The sequence below is a fragment of the Macadamia integrifolia genome, chromosome 4, assembly GCF_013358625.1.
Source record: "Macadamia integrifolia cultivar HAES 741 chromosome 4, SCU_Mint_v3, whole genome shotgun sequence".
NCBI classification, from domain to species: domain Eukaryota; kingdom Viridiplantae; phylum Streptophyta; class Magnoliopsida; order Proteales; family Proteaceae; genus Macadamia; species Macadamia integrifolia.
In genome coordinates, this window is record NC_056560.1 from 2,382,332 (window position 1) to 2,406,702 (window position 24,371).

The window sequence follows — 24,371 nt, forward strand, 5'->3', positions numbered from 1 at the left end:
AATACCATGGTAACACACCCTGAAGCACTAACCAGTTAGCACTCATTATTTGTTAGACCAGCTAGTTGATTGATTTCGACCAAAGAAGTAATGACATGACTTGTTAGCACGCCCATCTTCTTCTTGCTTGCCGGGGGTACGTTAGTTAGCACATTCATTTGCTTGTTGAGTATGTTATTGCACGTGGCACAAAAATCGTTGCTTTGACTCTGTTAGGAGCGCATTCGTTGCTTGTTGTTTTGGAGCCCACGGTGAAGAGAATCATTTCAGTCTTTTTGTCTTGTATGTGACAGGGTAACCATGACCTTCCATCCATTCATGCATAAATGCATGAAAGGACACCCAAGGGGAAGGAAAAGTTTCACTTTTTTTTTTCGTTTATGGGCAATGGTTCTCTGAACCGCCAGGGTATCTTACACCCCACTCATCGAGAATAATTAACAGAGTCTTAGAGATACTTTGCCCTAAAAGATACCAGTAAAAGAAAGAAATGCACATAAAATATTCTCTTCTTAAGAATGTGAAGCAAAGATAAAAGGTGATTCTGCCGCACTAGTCAGTGGAGAGCCAACCATTTATGCGTCATTCACACTTCCTTTAAGAATGGAGGAGAGGAAAGGGTGAAAGTTTTAACCAATCACCTTCCACTTTCTAGTTTTGGGGCTTAGCAATTGTTTGCTAATGGTGGTGATTAAACTAAGATAATCACTTTTAGAGAGAGAAAAAGAAGGAGACATGGTTAATATTTTATTAAATTAAATAAGAGGGTTGTTATTATTCTAAGGCGGCATTATAACTTGATTAACATAGAGAGGCACTTTATTTTATTGAAGGGTAAAGGGTTCCCCACGACACTACTGTGAGTAAGAATCTACATGGTACATCAATGGTTGTCTTGAAAAGGAATCATCTTCTTGGGACCCACAAATTCATAGTAAGAAAGAGAAATTGCATTCTGGTGTTGTGAGGAGATTTTTCCCTTTAATATTGATTCCACTTTTCATCTACAATCTACACAGATGAAATTCCTATATTCTCAATGGGTGCAAGAGATTCATATCATGCCATGAATCTCTCTCTCTCTCTCTCTCTCTCTCTCAAATGCTCTGCAAAAGATCAGTGTTATACGCTTCCATGTAAAAACTTCTTTTTCCTAAGGTAGTCTCTGAGAAAAAATTTAATTAAAAATTTTTGACTTCTCAATCCTATTGAAAAATATGTTAATCCAAAATTTCAGAAAATAAGTGGAACCCATGTACAATTTTTCTTCTGATTCCTTTTAGAGTAAACAAGTATGTAAAATCAACTTCTATGTTATTTTTCATGGGAATATATTCTTGAGCAGTGGATAAGTGTACATTAGTATCTCCATGTCTATTGTCTATCCCTCTCCTCCTCATCATGTACAATATCATTATATCGCATCTCATTAGTACTTGCTCACATATAACGCTTGCTAGAGAACCTTCTCTCAATTTTCATTTTCAAAGTATTTCTATATTAAAAAAGAAAAAAAAAATGGTTACTACACTTTTTTACGAAACCAAGATTTGTAACCAGTAACTTGAGAGAGTAAGAGAAGAGAGAAGAAGAGAAGAGAGATTGCAAGAGGGGAGCAACCGATTATTATCTCAGTCCCCCCTACCATCAATATTTATTAACTCGAAAAGAAGTACAATCAAACTAGGAAACTAAGTCCCTGTGCCACAAGTAAGATAAAATAGGAAATCTATCATAATTAGTAAATAGAGATCTATCCTAACTAAGGAAATAAATAAACTAAAGTAGGAAGGTAAAACTCATCCACGATAGGGACAATCCCCATATCGTGGTACATATTTTAACACTCTCCCTCAAGTTGGAGTATACATATATCAAAAGAAAACTTCCAGCTTGGACCAACAAGAATAGAAAATTAAACATAACACCGGTCTTAAGTAGTAGTGGTAGACGCTAGAGAGCACAGAGAGAACTACAATGATCCACACCATAAAGTCAGTAGCATCAAAGGTGCTTCCCAAGGAAGGCAAGCAGTAGGTAGCTAGTAGCAACAATAGGTTGCAGGGTAAGCATATATCGACATCAGGTTGTCGGGGACCAAGTAACAGCATCGGGGTGTCGAGGTAAGCAAGTAGCAGCATCAGGTGCTGAGGGAAGCAAGTAGCAGCATCGGGTGATGAAGTAAGCAAGTAGCAGCATCGGGTGCCGAGATAACAAGTATCAGCATTGAGTGCCGGGGTAAACAAGTAGCAGCATCGGGTGCTGAGATAAAGCAGATAATATAAGAATTGCAATTGAGTAGATAGTAACGCCAATCTCCCCCTCACGTGTAGTATTACACGTGGACATACAATGTCCAATAATTAGCATCTCAAAGGATGAGCAGTACATATAATCTTATAATCAAGAGCAAAAAATAATTTCCAATCTCCCTCGCACTGCAGCAAATTATCTTCATGCAACTACCAATTTTCCAAAAAATTGTAACCCAAACTGATGATGCAATCTAGGTCCACTTCGATGATGGCAAAATCGTAATTATCAGTGTAGCACTTAGGGCCCACTAGGATGACCAATATTTCAACCTAGGCAAACCAATGGCAATAATGTAATTTATGGCACAACTTAAAAACCCTTTTTTTTTTTTAATGAAGTAGCTAAACGAGGACTGATCTGGAATTAAACCCAAGAAGACTCAATTCTGGAATTTTAGTTAATGTTTCTAATAAAGAATAGTAGAATTGTAATTATAAGTCACCAATCTAATTAATGGGAAACAAGGAATATCGTTAAATGAGGGAGGGGTATTCTGGAATTAGAAATAAAGAAACTCAAAGGGAATTAAAAGTTAAAGGCTGGGGTATAATAGGAAAAACAAAATTAAATGGTTTAAACCACAACTCACGAGTCTATCTTCTCCTTCCTTGGACAACCAGCAAAGGCAGAAGAATCTAGCAGCTTGCGAGGGGTAAATCTCCCTCAAATCTGGTTGGATGGCCATGAAACTTTAGAAGTAGGCTGAGCACCCAGTGCTCTCTTGAATCCAAGAGGTATATGTCATAAAACAGCACACAAAAGGGAGGCAGAGATTAATACTCTAAACTAGGGCTGCAACTGTCGCCCAAAAAATAAAGTACCAGAAAATTCAACAGCAGGAAATAAGAAAGGGTTGGGAGGAAGAAGAAGATTAAAAGGGGAAAGAGAAGAATTCAGAAAGGGAAGAAGGGGAATCAATAGCCATGGTTTCAAAACCAAAAACCTTCAACCAACATTAATTCTTCAAAAACTTCTCATCACGTCCTTGGTTTGAACCTTAGTTCGATGGAGTGAACCAAGCACTAGTAAAATCACAAAGATTTTCAACCCAGACAGTAGCAATAGCAGTATATGAAAGCAACAACAAGTCGCTAGTAGCAGCAACAACCTTCGATTCAAAGGCAGCAACCAAAATTCAACGAACCCTAGTTCTTCTTCTTATAAGAACTAGGGTTTCACCAGTAGCAAGAGACCTTGGAACGATTCTCAAAACAGCTACTGGTTACAGCTGTGATACCATGTTACGAAACCAAGATCTGTAACCAATAACTTAAGAGAGTAAGAGAAGAGAGAAAGAGATTAAGAGAGAAGAAGAGAAGAGAGACCGCAAGAGGGGAGCAACCGAATATTATCTCAATCCCCCCTACCATCAATATTTATTAACTCCAAAAGAAGTACAATCAAACTAGAAAACTAAGTCATTGTGCCACAAGCAAGATAAAATAGGAAATCTATCCTAATTAGTAAGTAGAGATCTATCGTAATTAGGGAAATAAATAAACTAAAGCAGGAAGGGAAAACTCATCCAACACTCTCCATATCGTGGTACATATTTTAACACACTTTACCAATACCAATGAAAAAATTCTAATTTTCTCTCTCTTAAAAAATCGGAATGAGATCGATTAAATCAGTCACTTCATATCAGAATTGACTGTAACTAATCTCAATTCCAGCCATGACCTATCCTTACTTGATACGGTCGATTCCAAGATTTTGATCACTGAATCGTTGAGTTTTTATATCTAAAGATCAATTCTAGGGTTTTTGAGACCGATTCAGCATCCGATTCTATTTTTAATAACCTCATTCTCCCTCTCCGGAATTACCAATTTAATTGATTTTTAAGTCTATTTCCGTAACGCTATGTATCTCCCCTGACGCCTTTGAAAACTCTCAAAAAGAAAAGACAAAAGAACTAAAGCTTTGCCATCACCTTTAGGTCTTTAAATTTAATTAAGAATTAAAAAATTAATTAAAAAAAAAAATAGCGTAACAGTATCTCTAATTCCTTCCATACTTTTTTTTTTTTTTCCCTTCGTTTTTAAAAGGAAAAAAGATACGTCGAACGAACAGACTCTGTGAATGTAATGAAAGACTATATTCTGAGTCTTCGCTCTCTGTCTCTCTCACCTTTTCCAAAATCGACGATGTCGTCTCTCATAATTTCTATGTATTTTAATCTCAAGAAGCAGACTAATTTAAACTTAAATCCGCAGAGAATGGGGAGAGAACCCATCCACCAACACTCTGATCTCTGTGCCTTAATGGCTTCCCTTCTTTCTCTTCTCTCTCTGCTTCCTCTTATTTCATCTAATCTATGGTTCCTTTTACCCACCAAAAACCCTTCTCTTAAATGTTCTTGACGACCCTTTTCGATTTCGTTGCCTCCTCTGTAACGCTCGGCCGTGGCTTCTCTGGTACTTTTGATCTCTCCCAATACACCTTCTTCACCTTTCCATGCCCTGTGGCTTCTCTGGTACGTTTTTATTTTTATTTTTCCCTTTTTCTAATTTAGTTTCTGATCTGGGTTCTTCTGCTTCGTATTCTTGTTCTTCCTTAATCGGCTATTAGGATATTCGATGAATTGCGTTCTTGTTGATGGATTTCGTGGATTTTGGTTGTAAATAGATAGCTTTGTGGGTTAGGAGAGTTTTCTTCTCTCTATGTCGAACGAGGAAGAAGCAGAGAGTTTCCATAGTCGTGATGGGGGTACTAGTTATGAGACCTGTGTTGGATTTTCTTCCAACCAAGGTGGAGATGATCGTTCTTCGGATGCAGAACCTCAGGATGCAGATTATTCTTACGTTTCGTCGCTGAATGATGAGTTAGCGCTTCTTATCTTAGCAAGGATCCCAAGATCAGAGCATAGGAAGTTCTGCTCTGTAAACAAGCGATATCTTGCTCTGTTCAAGAGCGATGAGCTCTATGATATTAGGAAAGATTATAAGATTAAGGAGGCTTCGGTTTTCATGTTGGCTTGTGGAGAACCGCATTGGTGGGAGTTCGACCGGCGATTCACTTCTTGCAGAAAGCTCCCTGTTTTGCCGTCCGATGCTTGTTTTGCCTCCGGCGATAAGGAATCTCTCTGTGCAGGAACCCATTTGCTTGTTTCAGGTAGGGAGTTTGAAGGTATGGCTATTTGGAGGTATGAACTGGTGAGCAACAGATGGTCTAAGGGTCCTTCCATGATCAATCCAAGATGCCTCTTTGCATCTGCAAGCTGTGGTGACATGGCTTTTGTAGCAGGTGGGATTGCCATGAGAGCCAGGGGAACTGAAATCTTAAACACTGCTGAGAAATATAACCCTGGGACCAAATCATGGGTCTCTCTTCCCCGGATGAATCAACGGAGAAGGCTCTGTTCAGGTTGCTTCATGGATAAGAAGTTCTATGTTCTTGGTGGGCAAAATGAAGGAGCGGTTAATCTCACTTGTGGGGAATTTTATGATTCAGAGAAGAACACTTGGGAATTGATTCCAAACATGTTGGACAATGCTCCAGTTTTAAATCCTATAACTTCCAGATCTCCACCACTGGTTGCAGTTGTGAACAACGAGCTCTATTCTTTAGAACCTTTCTCAAACCAACTCATGGTGTATTTGAAGGATAACAAATCATGGAAGTGTTTGGGAGAATCACCAGTGAGGGCTGATCAGAGCAGAGGATGGGGTGTGGCTTTCAAGTCTCTGGGTGATGCTCTTCTTATTATTGGTGGAACTAGCCCTCATGGAGGCAATGGAATGACCATATATACTTGCTTCCCTGATCCAAACTTTCCTGGGAATTTGGAGTGGAGGTTTCTTGGCAATGGAGGTAACAGAATGAGCCACTTCATTTTAAATTGCTCTGTAATGGTAGCCTGACTATTGATCTTTCTGAGTCTCCCTCAGGTATAAAAACTAGGTTAGTAAGCTTGAAGCTTGGTTGTGTTTATTATACATATGTTTGTTTTCCCCCCCTCCCTTGTGATGTGTTCAACAGAAGGCTAGACATATGGGATGCCATTAATGTAACTCTGTTTAATCTTTCTGTATGGAAGCATGATTTTCCATTGCAGGAGCTCTGCAGTTAGTCTATAATGTTTAAGGTTGAGCTGCGAGCAACAACAGTTATGGTATAGTAATTGGATATAATCCTCTTCACCCCTTAGGTTCAGTGCGTTGGTTGTTTCTTTTGTGTTTGCAAAGACTGAGGTGCTGTTTACAGAAACAAGAAACCTTTATATTGAATTTAGAAACACTTCCACTTGAGGGACCTTAGGTGTCTTCATGTACTAATTGTATCCCTCCACTTAATATTTTGAGCTTTAAAAGCTTTAAAGTTGGAATCTAAAAGGTACTATAATACCCATTTAGGAAAAAGATTTCTTTAACCCATGGAAGAGGAGGTTTCATCAACCATCAACTAACTCAAGGTTCACGAACCCTTATAGGTTTTTCAGTACCTTCTCAAAATAACCTCCCAATATGAAGTGCACTTTTCTCAAGCGCAAAGGACTCCCATTCACAGTGGGCACGGTAAAACTCACCTATTTAAATATATGAAAAACTTAAAGAATTTTATTTCCTGCATTGGGGGTCTGTCCAATCTCAATCATCTTATAGAAATATATTGAAAACAACGAAATCTGTCCAAAAGATTGACTGTCACTTCGTGTAAGGATTTCTGCCTTCGATGTTAATCATGAAACTTAATTGTTGTATTTCGAAAAATGGTTGCAATGCTATAGAGCAAATCCTGGGTGCGTTCTACTACTCACGTGATGAAAACAAAATTGAATTCAGAGAGCATTCATGGCTTCGAAGCACATGTATTTATACCGACTCTTTTGAAGAAAAAGTAGAGGTCACTGTACCTACTCAATCCATGTCTTTGCAACTGTCATAGAACCTACAAAGACGACTAAATTAAGGGTGTACAAATATAATCAAAACCGTTTATTGGAACACAAATTGATCAGCTATAATCGAATCAAGTCGCTCCATAGCTTTACTAAAAAAAAAAGTCGCACCATAGCTTTACTAAAAGAAAAAAAAGTCACATTGTAGGAATACGATGCAATTTTGGTTTTATAGAATATAATCTCAATTCGTAAACACCCAACATTACTAATCGAGAGAGGAGACTAGGGGAGTTTCACTTTCACATCTCTTGATAATTATCATATGTATAATCTCAATTCATAAACACCTAACATTACTAATCGAGAGAGGAGACTAGGGGAGTTTCACTTTCACATCTCTTGATATTAGTGTCTGAACCAAATAATAAAAACCAATTAGAAACCGTATCAAAACCAAATGAATACAATGCTTTTATTATTCTGATCCAGTGCCATAATATCAGCTGCCATTTTTGATTTCATCATCAAAATGTAATTCGCCCTCAATCAATACCAAATAACCAAAACCGCACCATTTGCAGCCCCTAAAAAATGCACAGCTTCAAAAGCAGAACCCGCTGCCAATATCAATACGAATCAGACCCAGGCAAAAAAAATTTAAATATTCCTTTTCGACCAATATCAATACTCAAATGGACCAATGTGGCATATCCAATATCTATACCTAAAACGGAGAATTTCTGCTTTTAATAATCTTGGACCGGACTGGAGGCACAAATATTAGAAAATTATAGTCAACCAATGTTACCCCTGCTGCTTATAAGCATCATGAGTATAGAATTAGTAATGATAAGGAAGAATGGATAACACATTACTAGCAAGTATGTTGTGAGTCTTGTGGCACGCAGCAGGGGCAGAAGGGAAACCGAGGAATAGAAAAGGCTTTATAAACTGAGTCTTGGTAATACAAAGAGATTTACAGAGCCGAAAAGTTGCGAGACGAACCTTAACATTAGCAGACATGTTAATTTGGATTCCAAGAATGACACACTCCGGCTGTTGGAACCATGAGAGATCAAACCCCTCTCTCTCTCTCTCTAAAAACTTTTGGTCCGGTGCCAAGGAAATTGAGTATAATTGCCATTATTAATTGGATGTTAGAACACAAAAAATTACTAGGAGGACAACATAAGCATCACTTCAGAGGCAAATGCCTACTAATCCTCGTAGAAATTACCAATGCAAAACAAAATTTCACCAATGACAAATAAAATGTCTTAAGCTCTTCATACGAATTATCTAAATTCTACCTATAACAATAATAAACTTAAAATATAAACCAGCAGTAAAGATGGGAGGTCCTGGAATCTATGAATGACATAGCAAGAAACAACTAGACACCAGACAGTCAAATGCAACAAAAATGTTTTTAATGGAAAGAACAGTAAGAATCACAGAAGACAAAACTTGCTCATCATCTCAACTACATCATTCAAGAAGATGCACCACTTCTCAAAGCCGTCTTAGATTTCCTAGGGGCCAGTTGCGTTTCGGGCTGCAGACAGAAAGCGTTGCCTCAGAATATGCAGAAAAAAACACACACACACACACTATTTTAGCACAAGTATTACCTCCTTCTGCACTGGCTCCTCTTTCTCAGACAAGGTCAACTCAATGTGACACGGAGATGACATATAAGCTGAAAAGGGTGCGTGTCAATAATAAAGAATATAGACATAAGGAGAAAATTTCTACAATGTTCATATTGGGGAATTAACAAACTTACGGTTGATTCTCCCATGAGCACGATATGTGCGCCGCCTCTGCTTTTGTGCTTGGTTCACTTGGATGTGGGATATGTAGAGCGAATCCACATCCAAACCTTTCACCTGCATCACAAATTGACATCAACATTAAGGAAACAAAAAAATTGAATATGGAATTAAAAACTAAAATGGGACTTACATCAGCATTGCTCTCAGCATTCTTGAGCAAATCCAAGATGAACTTGGCCGATTTCACAGGCCAGCGTCCTTGCCCATTTGAATGACGGTTCTTGGCCTGAGCTGTTCGACCCACACCACGACAGAATCTCCGAAATGGAATAGCTTGTTTATGGGCCAGAACATCCTCCAAGTATCTTTTCGCCTTGATCAAAGGCAACTTCCTAACAGCATGGGCTGTCTCCCTTGTGTTCTGGAAAATTTTGCTAAGTTCAGGTACAAAATTTGAATCTATTCAAAAGTCAAAATTTAGAGTGGCAGGAGAATTGCTAAATGCTATGAATCAAAACACTTAACCTTGCAAAAGTGGAACATCTGTGAAAAATGTCAAACTTTTGGGTGTAACAGTCACTCCTAAGCTAAGATTTGAGAAATGATGTCAATACTGATTTTGATGAGAGAAATCACTCTCATAAGATGTCACGTAACGTATTCAACCACTATAATCCTAGGTAAAACCTATAACGGTCCACCAAATAGATATGTTAGAGCTACCTTTCTGAATCTCAGCAAAGCCTTTTGCCAGACTTTAGTCGTGTGTGCAAGCTGACACTTCACCACATTTGGTGATGTTTATTTTCTAGATAAAGTGTAAGGATTAAATATTAATAGTATTGTCCTAGTCTTATGACTATATCAAGTCATCAGAACATTATTAAAACTTGTACTGTGTTCTATAGAGTGATAACCACATTAATAAAGATGCTGCATACTCATGTTAGAACAGATAAGAAAGTTGTAGGTTGGGTAATCTTCTCCTACAGTGCTCTTCTACCTTCCTTTTCGTCCTCCTGTACAGGTACTGACTGATCTTACCTTGTTTAATACCGTCACACCTATCTTATATAAAGATGGACTCTACTTCTCTAACTCAGGATAAAAACAAGCAGCACTAAGATCACTAGATAATAACCATTTAGGACACCCAATCTATACTAGTAACATTTTCTATTGGTACAAACACAATCTATACTACTACGACAATCATTCAAACATGTCAATGAATTGGCAGAATTGTTATCATGTACCATCATTTACTGAAACTTCTGACACAAAATAAAACACAGGTTCACCCAATAACGATGTAAATGATTTCCATGAAGTTTACGGGAGGCCCGCTCACCAAGGCAACGACGAGCCCCTGCTTTTTCCCATCAGGTTTAACAAACCAACATAGGAAAAAAAATTTAATCAGGCTCAACATTTCCAAACAAAGCATTTAATTGAAGAGATTTTCCATAAAAGATGGCTCATCAGCAATCAAAACAATCTCCCAACCAAATCATCAGCAAAAAGAAATGAAGGACATTCATACAAGACCATTTATTTTTACATTATTTTATTGGTACACACAACCAAGACTACTTCAACAGAGCATTCGAACAACATGTCAATGAAATGGCAGAATTGTTATCATGTACCACCATTTACTGAACCTTCTGATACAAATATAACAGAGGTTCACCCAATAACAATGTAAATAATTTCCCTGAAGTTTACAGGAGGCCTGCTCACCAAGCCCCTGCTTTTCTGCATCAGGTTGAACAAACCGGAAAAAAAAAAGAACTCAGGCTCAACATTTCCAAACAAAGCATTCGATTGAAGAGGTTTTCCAAATAAGACCATTCGTTACACGTAATTTATATCGAATTAAAAGAAGGCTCACCAGCAATCACAACAACCTCCCAACAACAAAATTGTCAGGAACTAAAGTCAACCTCAACAATAAGGGTGAACAAGGAATTGAATTGATCCAATGTAACCCTCCTTTGCATATCCCCTTTTTTCAGTCATTGCTTTTGCTCAAGAACTAAATTCGTTTACTTTGGATCCACCCCTCAAACAGCTTATTAAGCGTTATCAAACTACTCAGCATCAGCCACATAAATTCAATCCTGTCATTCCACTTGATTAGGAGAAAATATCTACTCTTAACTTGTTATCATACGAGCCTCTTACTCTCTGGACCAAAAAAAATAATCCCATCTATTCAGCCTGCCTGTTGCTCCACAATACAACTCTTTGGTCATGCTTCTAGTACTAAGGATAAGAGCTCACATATCGACAAAAAGACAACATTCTAATGGCATGGTGCGTCTCCCTTGTGTTCTGAGAGTAATAACAAAATTTAAGTACAACAGTTGAACATATTCACAAATACAAAATTAGCATGACAGTAATTGCTAAATACCATGAATCAACACTTGCTCTTTAAACCTTCATCAGATGAAAAATGTCAACTTCTGGCTGGAACAGTCAGCTAAGATTGAGAAACAATGGCAACACCGAATTTCTTGGGAGAATAGCTATTTTGAGATGAAATGCTACAGCAATTATTCTGGAGCTCATCAGAGACTATAGAAAGAAGGTTCTTGCTTCTCTACCTCATGATAAGGACCATTGGTAAGACTACATTCACTAGACAACACCCATTATGGGCACACACTCCATACTACGAGAATGCATCCATAAAAAAGATCACCGAAATGGCAAAATAGTTATTATGTACCATCATTTACTGAACCTTCTGCTACCAAAACAACAGAGGTTCACCCAATAAAGATGTATATGATTTCCCTGAAGTTTACGAGAGGCACGCTCACAAAGGTAACGAGCCCCTGCTTTTTCCACCAGGTTCAGTCACTATAATAAAATAAACTTATTCACTCAAAAAGTGTATTCAATTAAATAATTCCAAAACAAAAGCATTTCCTATTTATATCTCGTTGAAAATTGACTCATCAGAATAATAAATTGCCAGGAAAAATCATTGCTTCTATACAACCACTAAAGTCTTTACTACAAATACACCTCGAACAGCTCATTGGGCCTTATCCACTACTAGCATTATCACATAAATACAGCTATCATCCAACTTGATTGGAGACATCTACAATTAATTCAGTATCATGAGCCTCCTACAATTAGGAGCACAAGGCCTCCCCCCATTGCATCAACCTAGCAGGTTTTCATCAAAGATACTACTCTCTGATATTTGGAGTCAACTAATGTGAAGGCCTTCATAATGTCAAGACAACCATTCAGTCATGTCTCTAGTACTATGGATCTTGAGAGCTCAACTAGTTCAAGAACATCCATAAATTTCAAGATAAAGACAACTCTCTAATGGAATGGGCCATCTCCTTTGTTGTCTGGAAAGAGTCTTAGAATTTAGGTATAACAATTGAATCTATAAAAAATCAGCAGGGCAGGAGAATTGCTAGATGTTAGAACAAACACTTTCCTTTTAACCTTGCAAATATGGAACCTAAGGGAAAAAGATAACTTGTAAGTGGGAGAAAAAGCTAAGACTAAGGGGTTGATGTTAATGCTGAATTCCTTGGGAGAATTGCTCTTCTGAGATGTCGCATCAATTAAACCACTAATCCCAGATAAAACCTATTGGGGTTCACTCGATACTAATATTACAGAAATTTTTCTGAATCTCATCAAAGACTTTCTTACAGAAAGGTCCTGCTTTTCTAACTCTGGATAAGGATCACAGGCAGCACTACGATCAGTAGATAATACTCATCAAGGACAAAAGCTCTACACTACTATGACAATGCAACCATATAACAAATCACTGAAATGGCAGAATAGTTATTATGTACCATCATTCACTGAACCTACTGTTACCTAAATTACACAGTGGTTCACCCAATAACGATGTAAATGATTTCCCTGAAGTTTACGAGAGGCCCGTCCACGAAGACAACGGGACCCTGCTTTTTCAATCAGGTTGAGAGAAGATAGACAGTAATTCACTGATTGTCCACAAGCAATACCAAAAAAACGGCTCGAGGAATTCAAATTTATTTAGCTGAAGATTCAATGATGGATACAAAGATACAGATCTATATTCAAATAAAAATTGTAAGCACGTGCTGCCATGAAAAACAAGAGCGTTTCTTCTTCCTATAAACATGATGTGATACCAAAACCTAGAAACAACAAAAAAAAACTGAGCTCAGATCGTAACGAACCTTAAAGTGAACCCTCAGATCCGAGCCCCTGGCCTTGCAGGCTGCAAACAATGATCATCATATGAAACCGATCAAAACACGAAGAAATTGAGCACGCATTATAAAACCTGTTGTTCTACCAATCGATTTGAAATGAAAACCTATCGAACAGGGAAAGGATTAAATAGAAGATAGATTCAGTTTCTTTTGAATGAAGTGAAGTATTAAACTGCGATGACTGATGCTTACACTTTGTGGGATTTTCAGGCTCCCTCGAATACTTCACCTGAAAGATGTACAGAAGAGAACGAGAACTGCCATTAGTATGATCATGATCAATTAGAGAATAACAGAAGAGATTGAACGAAGAAGGCAAAAAGGTACCATGGTCACTACTGTTGCCCTGCCGCTGAACCTCCGTTTCTCTCTTACAAGGGCAAGAGACTGAGGAAATGTGCGAGGTCACCTTTTTAAAGGACCAGAAACCCTAATCCCCTACTAGGGCTCCCATTCCAAGTTCCAAGTTCTAACGTTGTTTATCGATTCGATTTGGTTTGGTTCGGTTCAGCATAATCTCAAAATAAAACGAATCTATTGGTTTTATTCAGTTTCTTTTAGGGGTGAAATGGAGTCCCGTTGGGCCGGGTTTCTTAGAACCTTAACCCAATCTTAGGTCCTCAAAATTCAACCTAAGCCCAACTCAATCCTGCTGGGTTCATGTTCAGACCCAACCTTGCTAGGTTCAAATCAACCTAACCCGGTCCTAATTGACCCTGTTAGGGTCGAGCTAGGATGGGTTGTGTTGACCCTAGCTTTTGCTATGGTTGAATTAATTCTAATTAACCTTTTTTCTACCACTCATATCTTATACATTAAAAAATTATAGAAAAATAAAATACCAATAGGAGCCCCAAATTCTAATATAAAATTCCAGGATTAAATTTTTGGTCGAGCTAGCTCAAGTTAGGCCTGGTTGAGGTCTCAACTCAAGCTCGACCCAACCTTAACTGATTTTTCAACCCTAACTTGCCCTCAGGGTCAGAAAACTTAGCCCAAGCCCTGTTTGGGTTCAAGATGGGCCAGGGCGAGTTCGGATTGTTCAATCCAAACTTTCAACCCTAGTTTCTATATTTGGTTCCATTCTTTCATGCACAATTATGGCAATTCGGTTCAAATTTGGTTTATATAGCAAATAACATATGTCTAGCCAAGGGGAAAAAATTTGACTACTATAGGAGCTACAACCCTTGCTTACAACCAAAGAAATAGAATAATTCATCTTCCCCTTTAGGATTTTTCCTTAGGTGGATTTTATTGCGACCAATCTTTCACAATAAGTGGTGAGATATTGTGAACATGGTACGATTGAAAGCATTCTGGCATACACCCCAAGGGACTTCCACCCACCTGATACTCACTACATCGGTACAGTGGCTACCAACAATTTTCATACAATTTAATCTTTGTGAATCACTCCCGAGAACCTGATCCACTCTCACAAATACCCTCCTAAATTTTTATGTTTTAAAAAATACCCTTCAAAACTCCTTATGCGCTCTCACAAATACTCTCTTAGCTTTCGTTAGTCAGAGTCCAAAACATTTTCCTAAATTAATATTAAAAAAAAAAAGCTCCTAGGCGGCAAGGCCCACAAATTACAACCAGGCTTAGGCGATTCACAGACGAAGAGGAACAAAAATTTCCGAAACGCTCGTAGATACAAAAATTGGTTTCCCTCCTTGATCAAGTTACTTTTCTTAACGGTAAAATTTCTCTATCGTTCATATCTTTCATCAACCTCTTGCCTCTTAGATTTCCGGAGATAGAATTTTCTTTCCGTTTCTTTATGTTTTGAATTGATATCGAGATTAGGGTTCCGCCACTTCTTCACCAAGTCGGGGTTTCAGCTTTCAAGCTCCGAATTTTGTTGAATTTTAGGGTTTTCTCGTGGCTTCAGATGGGTTTGATTGGTTTTTCCAAGCTACTTACCCTCTAATGGAATTAGGGTTTTACGAAGTTTTAAACTGTCTATTTCAAGAGTGATTGCATATTGTTAGAAAATCCAGCTCTTCGTTCAGTTGTCCGAATCTGGGAGTACAGAGGCCTAATCGATTTGGAGTTTTGGATCTTTGCTGGAATTCGGTGGCTTCCTTGAGAGACTGTGGATGTTAGCCTGCTAGGTAAGAATGTCCATGAACAGTAATAACGTAACGAAGAATGTCGGGGGTGCTCCTTCCCCATTTGGTAATTCTGGGATGGTTTCGCCATCAATGTCGATGAATCAAATAGCCCAGCTTCACTCTCAGTCACAAGGTCAAACACAAGCGGGGTCACACTTCCAAGGACAGTTCCAGTCTTCACTCCAGTCCCAAGCCCAAGTCTTGGCGCAGGCTCAAGTCCAAGCTTTTGCCCAGGTGCAGTCTGCAACTCAAGCACAAGCACAAGCACAAGCACAAGCACAAGCACAAGCACAAGCTCAAGCTCAAGCTCAAGCAGCTCGTGCCCAATTTCAAGCCCAATTACAAGCTCAAGCACAGTCCCTTACTCAGACCCAAACCAGTGGAATTGGGCACATGGGTGCCTCGTCTCCCTCCTTCTCCACACCTGGCACAGCAAATGCGAAGCGGGTTATGCAAAAGCCTCCAGCGCGTCCTCCTGGCCCTGCTACCGTTAATACAGTTTCCCCATTCAAAACCATGGAGCTAACCCCTGCTGCTCGTAGGAAAAAGCGGAAGCTTCCTGAGAAACAGATTCCTGATCACGTGGCAACCCTTCTCCCTGAATCTGCTCTATACACCCAGCTACTTGAGTTTGAGGCAAGGGTTGATGCTGCTCTCGCAAGAAAGAAGGTTGATATCCAGGAATCTCTTAAAAACCCTCCGTGTATTCAGAAGACTCTTCGGATTTATGTTTTCAGCACTTTTGCCAATCAGACCCGCACAATCCCTGATAAGCAAAACCCTGAGCCACCTTCTTGGTCGCTTAAGATAATTGGGAGGATATTGGAAGACGGGGTTGATCCAGACCCTTCCGGTATGATTCATAAACCAAGCTCATCGCACCCTAAGTTATCTTCCTTTTTCAAGAGAATCACCATCAACTTGGACCCAAGCCTCTATCCAGAAAACCCCACTATTATATGGGAGAGTGCTCGATCGCCTGCACCACATGAGGGCTTTGAGGTGAGACGAATAGGTGATAAGGAATTTACTGTGAATATACGCCTGGAAATGAATAATGTGCCTGAGAAATTTAAGCTTTCACCTCCTCTGATGGAACTTCTGGGCATTGAGGTTGATACACGCCCGAGAATTATAGCTGCAATTTGGCATTATGTGAAGGCTAGAAAACTGCAGAATCCAAACGACCCTTCTCTCTTTGCCTGTGATCCACCTCTTCGAAAAGTTTTTGGGGAGGAGAAGATGAAATTTGCCATGGTTTCACAGAAAATATCACAGCATCTTGCTTCCCCTCGGCCTATTCATCTTGAACATAAGATCAAGCTATCTGGTCCCAACCCAACTGGTAGTGCTTGCTATGATGTATTGGTTGATCTTCCGTTTCCGTTGCAGAAAGAGATGTCTGCTTTCTTGGCCAACATAGAGAAGCACAAAGAGATTGATGCCTGTGATGAAGCTATTTGTACTGCTATTAAGAAGATCCATGAGCATCGTAGGAGGCGAGCATTCTTTCTTGGGTTCAGTCAATCTCCTGTGGAGTTTATTAATGCTTTAATTGCTTCACAAAGCAGAGACTTGAAGCTTGTTGCAGGGGAAGCTAGTCATAATGCTGAAAAGGAGCGTCGATCAGACTTCTACAACCAATCATGGTAATTTTTTTCCCCAATTGTATCATTTTATTATGTGATTAAATGTATTCTAAATTGATGGTTCACAAAGATTTTAAACTGGGCTTTTTTGCTGTGACATGGTCATGTATAGTAATTTGTCTGATGTAACACTATTGGAGATACAAAATCCTGCAATGGTGGTCCTAACAACTGACATATGGAGCTCTTTGGGAACTTAAAAGCATTTTTGAATGGACCAGAACGAACTGCTTTAATCGGATAAATATGATTCTTTCTCTCATACTCGTTCATAAAACAATCACTTTGCATGTCTTTTTGTCATATTTGTTTTGTGTAACATAATTGTTGTGATGGGCAAGAAACATTTATATGTTTACAATTGTGATGTAAGTGTTTATTTTGATGAACTTTGCAGGGTTGAAGATGCTGTTATTCGTTATCTGAACCGGAAGCCAGCTGCTGGAAGTGATGCTCCTGGAAGCACATGAGTTGGTAGTGATTAATTGCAAATGAGGATTACTGCTTGTGATGAATTTCTAACCACTGATTCTTTTCCTTCTATTGTGGGCAAGATGGTTACTGCTTTATCATGTTTGTGAGGGAGTGTTGGATATTTGTTGGAAAAGTAAATCATATTATGTTTAATATTCAAATTTTCCCTTGCCAAACCTTCATTATAACAAAAGCATGATTTTTGTTGTTCTACCTTAACCCAATGTTTTGACCTTGAGTTGATAAGGTTGTTGCCACATCAAGCTTCCAAATAAGGTAAAATTCATATTGTAACAGTATTGGAACTTGAGATCAGTACCTGTTTATGAAGAATGAGGGAAAGAGAAGAGAAGAGAAAGTGGAGAGATAACATCCCACGATTAGAGAGAATCAAAATCCTCTCTTATTGTGGGTAGGGGGAGACTTTATATTAATAATAAAGGCAAAATTACAATCAAGGACAGACTATAACTTGAGTAATTTACACATAAGACAGTGATGGGTATGCCTCTTCAGGAGCCTCTGATAGCTCATCAACAAAGTTGAAGTTTCTTTGCAGTTTTGGTGGTAAAATCTTGCCTCGGCCCAGTGATGAAAAAGCTCAGGTATGTTGGAGGTGAAACATGCATTGTTCACTAAGCAAGGACATTTCTTGGCAGGAGCTTATGCAGAAAACATTGTCAATATACAACCAACCTCATACAATCAAGTATCAGCTTCCTGGGGAGGATCTGGATGCTTTGGTCTCTGTATCTTGTGAAGAGGACCTGCAGAATATGATTGAGGAATGTAATGTTATAGAAGATGAAGAAGGATCACAGAAACTTAGGATGTTTTTGTTTTCTGCAACTGATGTTGATGACCCTCATTATAATCTAGGTAGCATTGAAGGGGATCCTGAAATTCAGTATGTAGTTGCTGTAAATGGCATTGATACAGGCCCCAAAAGGAACTCGGGTGGGGATGTTGTATCAAGCACTTCAACAAATAACTTGGATGGGCTACTAAATTTTCCTTTAGAAGGAGACCAGTAGGGTGTATTTAACTTTATTATTATTTAAGGGTTGAGCATGCTAGTGAGTTACCAAGGGATAAGGAATGCTAGCGTTTATTGACAGTCAGATTTCGTCAATTTAATTTTAATCGTTAGATTCATATTTATTATTTTAATAATCTTGTATACAGTCAAAGAGAGAACTACTCAATAGATACGGTACGATTCCTCTCTCCTCCGCTGTGAACCCGTGCCACCCCCACCACTCCATACACCCTCTCTCTCTCCCCTCCGCCGTGAACCCATGCCACCCCACTGCTCTCTCTCTCTCTCTCTCTCACCACAACCTCGTGCATCGTCGCCTAGCAATCGATCTCCTTGGGCTTTCCTGGAACGGGACCGCAATTATCGATGGGCAATGCAATCTAGGAAGGATCGAAAACTGTAGTGTCGAACGTGATGGCCTTGTTTGTCGGAGGTAGTAGCATGAGGTGCATCGCTGATACACGTGAGCTTTGGGACGCCACCTCCAACTCCCCATGTATCTGCCGCCGATATTCTCTATCGGTTTATAGGTGTTGCCACCCCTATTTCCTCCTTGCCCTCCTGCATTGAAACCAGGGAAACCCGAAAAACCACCGCCCACCACCATTACCACCACCAAACCCTCCAAAGAATGGAAGATCCTCCAAGAATGCCTTTGCTGCGAGGAAGAAGAGAGGGAGAAGATAGAGGGATCTAATGAGGAGTGAGGCCGCCATCAAAACCCTGAATCTTGCAAACCTTTAGAAAATGGGTCTTTTTTATTTTTCATAAATTTATCTATGCTATAGTTGGCCCACTTTTCTGAGCATGCTTTGACAGCCATTAAATTTGAAGCATTGTTGATTCAATAACGTTGCAGGATTACAGAGCTGTAAATTTAAGGAGATTGATTGAGATTGAGATTGAACTCAACTCAAGCACAAGATCATGAACTATCTAAGATTATTAATCCGAGTCAATGGAGGTTTATTCTAGCTACTTTGAAGACTAAGTGAACAAATTAGATTACCGACATGGTAGGCCTGTTCATGTTGTCTTCTATCATGCTTTTGTTCAGCTATGATTGAGATCCAAGCTATAGTCTACTGAAATGGACAGATAATTGTGTAAAGCATGCTCGTCCCTCTCTTCCATGCTCCACCATTCCACTATTTCAAACCTCCAAAGAACAATTACGACATCGTCGCACCGGCCCCACCTCCGTCCCCGTCGGAAAAAAGCCCCAAATCTGCTCTTCGCCGGCTTTGAAGAAGAAGAAGACGACGGTAGTAAAAACAAACTTATTGAAGAAGACGACGGTAGTAAAAACAAACTTATTATGTGCAGGTAGATAGGTAGATGCCAGATATTTGACATATACAATATATCTATCGCATTTAAGTTGGACATACCAATGTACTCATTCATTAGTGGTTTAGATTTAAACTATCTGATCTAACAGTCAAAAGATGCTAGCATACCTTATTACCTTAATCCTGGGTAACCTGCTCATACTCATCCTTTTCCCATTATTATTATTATTATTAGATTGAGAATCTAAGGGCGGAAGGGTTGCTATTGTAACATTTCTAGGTATGCTTATAAAGATTTGAAAATTGTTTGACAAATCAATATCTTTGACTACTTAATTTATTTCTTTTCCATGAAAACAAATAGAGGTTCTTTGCTTCCTCTTGAAGAAGGGAACCTATGACTAGTTGGGAGTTTCTCAAGACTTGGAGCAATTTCATTGTATTGGATTTCATGTATAGGAAAGAGAGAACTACCCCGTCACATGGCCCTTGCAATAGTGCAGGGGCCAATAAGAGTGTGTGCAAGGGCGTCAACATTCATATTATTTTTTATTTTACAAGGGTTGGGATATAAATTTCACGTGCCTATGTGTCGTAGGGGCTTTCTCAAGCTTGTGTTTGGGGCCTTCGAGTGCAGGAGTGTAGGCCTGATTCTAGAGTTTCTTTTGGACCATTTTCAATCGATTCCAATCCAAAATTAAAGGAAACCGTTTTGATCCCATATTTGAGTTTAAAATCCTGGCTACAAAATTACAAATCGTCCAATTTCTTATGTTTTTTTGTTACAAATCGTCCAATTTCTAACCTAAGGCCGTTAAGGGTGTCAATCGGTTGGTCTGGTATGATCTGTTTTTGATAAAGTTGAACCAATTTTGAGTTAGTGATATGCCCAATCGAGGGTTTGATTCGCAGTTCATATGATTGTAAGGTTTGACCTTTCACCGCTACCCACGATGTCGCAGTGTCGCACTCGCCCCTTCATTTATTCGCTACCTTCCCCAGCACTTCAAAATGAATAGAAGTGATAAACAAAATACAACAAATAAACAATACAGTTATTCAGAGGGGAATAAAAGGTGGAAGAGAGAAGAGCAGGTGCAGAGGGGATCAGAGAGAGAGAGAGGTAGAAATGGAAGGGAGGGGAGGAGGGGATAGAGAGAGATAGAGACGCTCACAGTAACCGAATACAAAATGCTGGGGAAAGCTCTCTTATCTCTCTTCTTCTTTCTCGTCCTCCTCATTTCCTTCTTTATATTCACTGGAACCCTTGATCTCAGAGCACAGTTCTTCTCTATTTCCCAATTGCCTCAACAACAAATACAACAACTGTCTCTTTGCCGCACCCGTTCACCTCTCCGAGTCTTCATGTACGATCTTCCACGTCGATTCAATATGGCCATGGTCGACCGCCGGAGCTCCGATGAGACTCCCATCAATGCTAGCAATTTTCCCCCTTGGCCTTCGCATTCCGGTCTCAAGAAGCAGCACAGTGTGGAGTATTGGATGATGGGGTCGCTTCTCTACGAGGGAGAAGGAGGTGCAGAGGAGACGAGAGAGGCGGTTAGGGTTTTGGATCCGGATATGGCGGATGTTTTCTTCGTCCCCTTCTTCTCGTCTCTGAGTTTCAATACCCATGGGCATAACATGACGGATCCGGATACAGAGATCGATCGCCAATTGCAGGTGCTATGTTATCCTTTCTCTTTAGCCTCTATCTGTTTTCATTTAAAACTCAAAAGTGTAAAGTTTCCTTTACGTGATTTTTACCTGAAAACAGATTGAGCCTTGATATAATTCACCACCTTCGATTTGTAATTGATGTTGGAACTTAGAATTGTTTTGATTTTATTTCATTTGGTTTGCTTACAAGTATCTGAATCCGAGTAGATATGAATTATGTCAGAATTTAAATGCTAGATTTAGTAATTACGGTTGTCTGAATTTCTTTGGCTGACAAAGATGCTTCCAGTATCGTATTTAGTATGAGGAAAATATGTAGAAAATACTAATTCCTAATCCCTTCATTCTCTGTCCATTTGCAAATTTCTTTGTAACACCTGAGAGAACCTGTTGGAAACTCAGGATTCTATGGGCGCTTTAAATTTTGATGGGTCATGGAGTTAATGGCAGTAAGGTACTAAAGACGAAACTTGTTCTGTATAAGTAAACATCAGTATTATAACGAAGTCAAGCACTGCTAGAACACTTTTTGAGTTACTTCTCATTTATAGCCAACTGTGAATTGGCATGTCGCAGCAGCCAATCTGTAGCCAAGAAATACACTCCTTCCCTATCGTTCTATCTCTATAGTGTATACCACCCCCCCCTCTCTCTCTCTCTCTCTCTCTATGTGTGTGTGTGTGAAGTGGAATTTCCTACCATATGCTTATTCTTCCTATAATCCTATTGTTCACCGTCTTTTTTATGGTTAATCACATCACTCTGAGTGGGTTAGCTCTCTCTCTCCCTCTTGGTTGTTGATACTATAAATTAGCAATGATGTTTGTGCGGGGTTCTTTCTTATTTTCCTCTTTTATTGGGCCCGGGGAAGGGAGAGGGCCAAATATAATCCCTCAAAAATACCCTGAACTGTGAACTAATTCACTGAATTGTATGCCAGGTTGGGAGAGGGTTAAATATGATCTTAAACATCAAAATTTGATTATCTATATGCCCTGAAATTTTAACTGGTTAATCTGATTATGTTTCTCTTTATCCATATTTCGTGGCTTAGAAAAAGATTCTCTTTCTCTCTGTTTGTGATTTATTTGTGATTTACAAACCACTTGGTTCTGATTTCAGATTGACATGCTGGAGTTTCTGAGGAAATCCAAGCACTGGCAGAGGTCTCAAGGCCGTGACCATGTAATTCCCATGCATCACCCGAATGCTTTCAGATTTCTTCGGGATCAGGTGAATGCATCTATACTTGTTGTTGCAGATTTTGGACGCTATGCAAAAAGCATGTCTTATCTGAGCAAAGATGTGGTGGCTCCCTATGTTCATGTTGTGGATTCCTTTATAGATGATGATCCTCCTGACCCATTTGAATCTCGGACGACACTTCTCTTCTTCCGTGGGAGGACAGTCAGAAAAGATGTAAATTTCATTTGTAGGCATTTCTAATCAGTCACTTTATTTTATTAAATTTTTAGGGAATCAGAAATAATTAATGTAGGCCAATGTCATATAATATTGCAGGAAGGAATCATTCGTGCTAAACTGGCCAAGATATTAGTTGGTTATGATGATGTCCACTATGAGCAAAGCTTTGCGACAGGAGAAAGCATAAAAGCGGTCAGTGTTGAAATGTTGAATTCATAGTTGTATTTCTTTCTGTGTAAGGTAGTTCACATGTAGTGGCCATATTATTCCGTTACTATCTGTAGCATATTCTGACCAAGTTCGTTGCTGACGTTATGATTTGTAAATGATTCGCAACTCAACTCTGTGTGTAAAATGTGACTTGAGAGTTGTAGAATACATAAATTTGAAATAATATCAGGCCTTGCACCCTTCTCCAAAATGTCAGGACATTTGCCAAGTGTAAAGAATTGGCATCTTTCATTTGTGATCCCTGGACTCCTTTGGATGTTTGTCTCTTTAAAATCATTTTGTGATTTCATCACTCGGTAGCCTTTTAAGTAGACCTAGAAGTTTCTATGGCAGGTTTAAGTCTCTCTCTCTCTCGCACACACCCACACCCTCCAACGTGCATGCATAGACTTGCTGTTGTCTGTATTCCTTATTTTTGGGGTCTTGTGCATATATTTAAAGCTTAAAGGTTTGCAGTCTATCTCATTTCCTTTCTGTTGTATCAGTCATCACAAGGGATGCATTCATCCAAATTTTGTTTGAATCCTGCTGGAGATACCCCTTCCTCATGCCGCCTCTTTGATGCTATCGTCAGCCATTGTGTCCCCGTCATTGTGAGTGACCGGATTGAGCTTCCCTATGAGGATGATCTTGACTACAGTGAGTTCTGTGTCTTCTTCTCCGTCCAAGAGGCACTAAAACCTGGTTACATGGTCCAGCAGCTTCGCCAAATCCCAAAAGAGAGATGGTTGAAGATGTGGGAGAGGCTGAAGAACATCTCCCATCACTATGAGTTCCAGTACCCCCCAAAGAGGGAAGATGCTGTCAATATGATATGGAGACAGGTCAGGCACAAAGTTCCTGGGGCAAAGCTTGCGGAGCACAGAAGCAGGAGGTTGAAAATACCAGATTGGTGGGGCAGAAGAAGAAGAAGAAGATGATCACAGGGTCTGCTTTTTCACTTTGTACATCATAATTCTTAATGTTAACAGCCCTTTGAACTGGGTATAATCACACAGAGGAGTTCACGCAGCCTTGCTGTCAACTTTGCGAAAAAGATCCTGCAATCTTTTGTTCATTATTCATTGTTATTTTCTTAAAGGAGTGAATCAATGAAGTCTAGACATGGTCATTTATAGGGTGATGTATAGCTGGTTTGTATCCAAATTTTTGTGGACTTATCTGTATGAGAATTTAATCATGTGTTGATTTTGAATCTAAATGTGGACGTGTTATTTGTATGAGATCCTAATCATGAGATGGTAAGTAGAACAACTTGACTTGGGTTATGA

The 24,371-nt window shown here is 39.3% G+C and overlaps 4 protein-coding genes, 1 long non-coding RNA gene and 4 other non-coding genes across 11 annotated transcripts; 3 read left to right on the forward strand and 6 right to left on the reverse strand.

The window, feature by feature from the left end:
• Positions 1-1,600: 1,600 nt before the first annotated feature.
• LOC122076469 lies at positions 1,601-3,991 on the reverse strand. Its single transcript, XR_006139486.1, has 2 exons — positions 2,906-3,991; positions 1,601-2,262 (listed from the first exon to the last, which is right to left on the reverse strand). It is a non-coding gene; the product is annotated as an uncharacterized LOC122076469 (long non-coding RNA).
• A 419-nt stretch (positions 3,992-4,410) lies between these two features.
• LOC122076073 (F-box/kelch-repeat protein At3g27150-like) lies at positions 4,411-6,390 on the forward strand. Of its 2 annotated transcripts, none has more exons than XM_042641357.1 (2): positions 4,411-4,795; positions 4,891-6,390. In XM_042641357.1, the coding sequence occupies exon 2, from the start codon at positions 4,983-4,985 to the stop codon at positions 6,180-6,182; it is 1,200 nt and encodes a 399-aa protein (XP_042497291.1). In that variant the 5' UTR covers positions 4,411-4,795; positions 4,891-4,982; the 3' UTR covers positions 6,183-6,390. The 2 variants fall into 2 exon arrangements, with proteins under 2 accessions (XP_042497291.1, XP_042497290.1); XM_042641356.1 differs by having other exon boundaries at positions 4,948-6,390.
• A 2,040-nt stretch (positions 6,391-8,430) lies between these two features.
• On the reverse strand, positions 8,431-13,659 carry LOC122076489 (60S ribosomal protein L17-2-like). Of its 2 annotated transcripts, XM_042641794.1 has the most exons (8): positions 13,515-13,659; positions 13,380-13,416; positions 13,152-13,192; positions 10,289-10,306; positions 9,128-9,358; positions 8,949-9,051; positions 8,794-8,861; positions 8,431-8,717 (listed from the first exon to the last, which is right to left on the reverse strand). In XM_042641794.1, the coding sequence occupies exons 1-8, from the start codon at positions 13,515-13,517 to the stop codon at positions 8,655-8,657; spliced, it is 564 nt and encodes a 187-aa protein (XP_042497728.1). In that variant the 5' UTR covers positions 13,518-13,659; the 3' UTR covers positions 8,431-8,654. The 2 variants fall into 2 exon arrangements, with proteins under 2 accessions (XP_042497728.1, XP_042497729.1); XM_042641795.1 differs by lacking the exon at positions 10,289-10,306 and having other exon boundaries at positions 13,515-13,655.
• LOC122077644 lies at positions 10,186-10,316 on the reverse strand. Its single transcript, XR_006139890.1, has one exon. It is a non-coding gene; the product is annotated as a small nucleolar RNA snoR74 (small nucleolar RNA).
• LOC122077643 lies at positions 10,579-10,697 on the reverse strand. The gene has a single exon (XR_006139889.1). It is a non-coding gene; the product is annotated as a small nucleolar RNA snoR74 (small nucleolar RNA).
• LOC122077641 lies at positions 11,667-11,793 on the reverse strand. The gene has a single exon (XR_006139887.1). It is a non-coding gene; the product is annotated as a small nucleolar RNA snoR74 (small nucleolar RNA).
• LOC122077642 lies at positions 12,772-12,900 on the reverse strand. The gene has a single exon (XR_006139888.1). It is a non-coding gene; the product is annotated as a small nucleolar RNA snoR74 (small nucleolar RNA).
• Positions 13,660-14,741: 1,082 nt separating the features above from the next.
• On the forward strand, positions 14,742-17,594 carry LOC122076487 (SWI/SNF complex component SNF12 homolog). Its single transcript, XM_042641793.1, has 2 exons — positions 14,742-16,959; positions 17,357-17,594. Exons 1-2 carry the CDS (start codon positions 15,317-15,319, stop codon positions 17,427-17,429), a joined length of 1,716 nt encoding a protein of 571 aa, XP_042497727.1. The 5' UTR covers positions 14,742-15,316; the 3' UTR covers positions 17,430-17,594.
• Positions 17,595-20,775: 3,181 nt separating this feature from the next.
• Positions 20,776-24,323, forward strand: LOC122075239 (probable arabinosyltransferase ARAD1). The gene is made up of 4 exons (XM_042640198.1): positions 20,776-21,447; positions 22,567-22,863; positions 22,966-23,061; positions 23,586-24,323. The coding sequence occupies exons 1-4, from the start codon at positions 20,956-20,958 to the stop codon at positions 24,018-24,020; spliced, it is 1,320 nt and encodes a 439-aa protein (XP_042496132.1). The 5' UTR covers positions 20,776-20,955; the 3' UTR covers positions 24,021-24,323.
• The last annotated feature ends 48 nt before the right edge of the window (positions 24,324-24,371 follow it).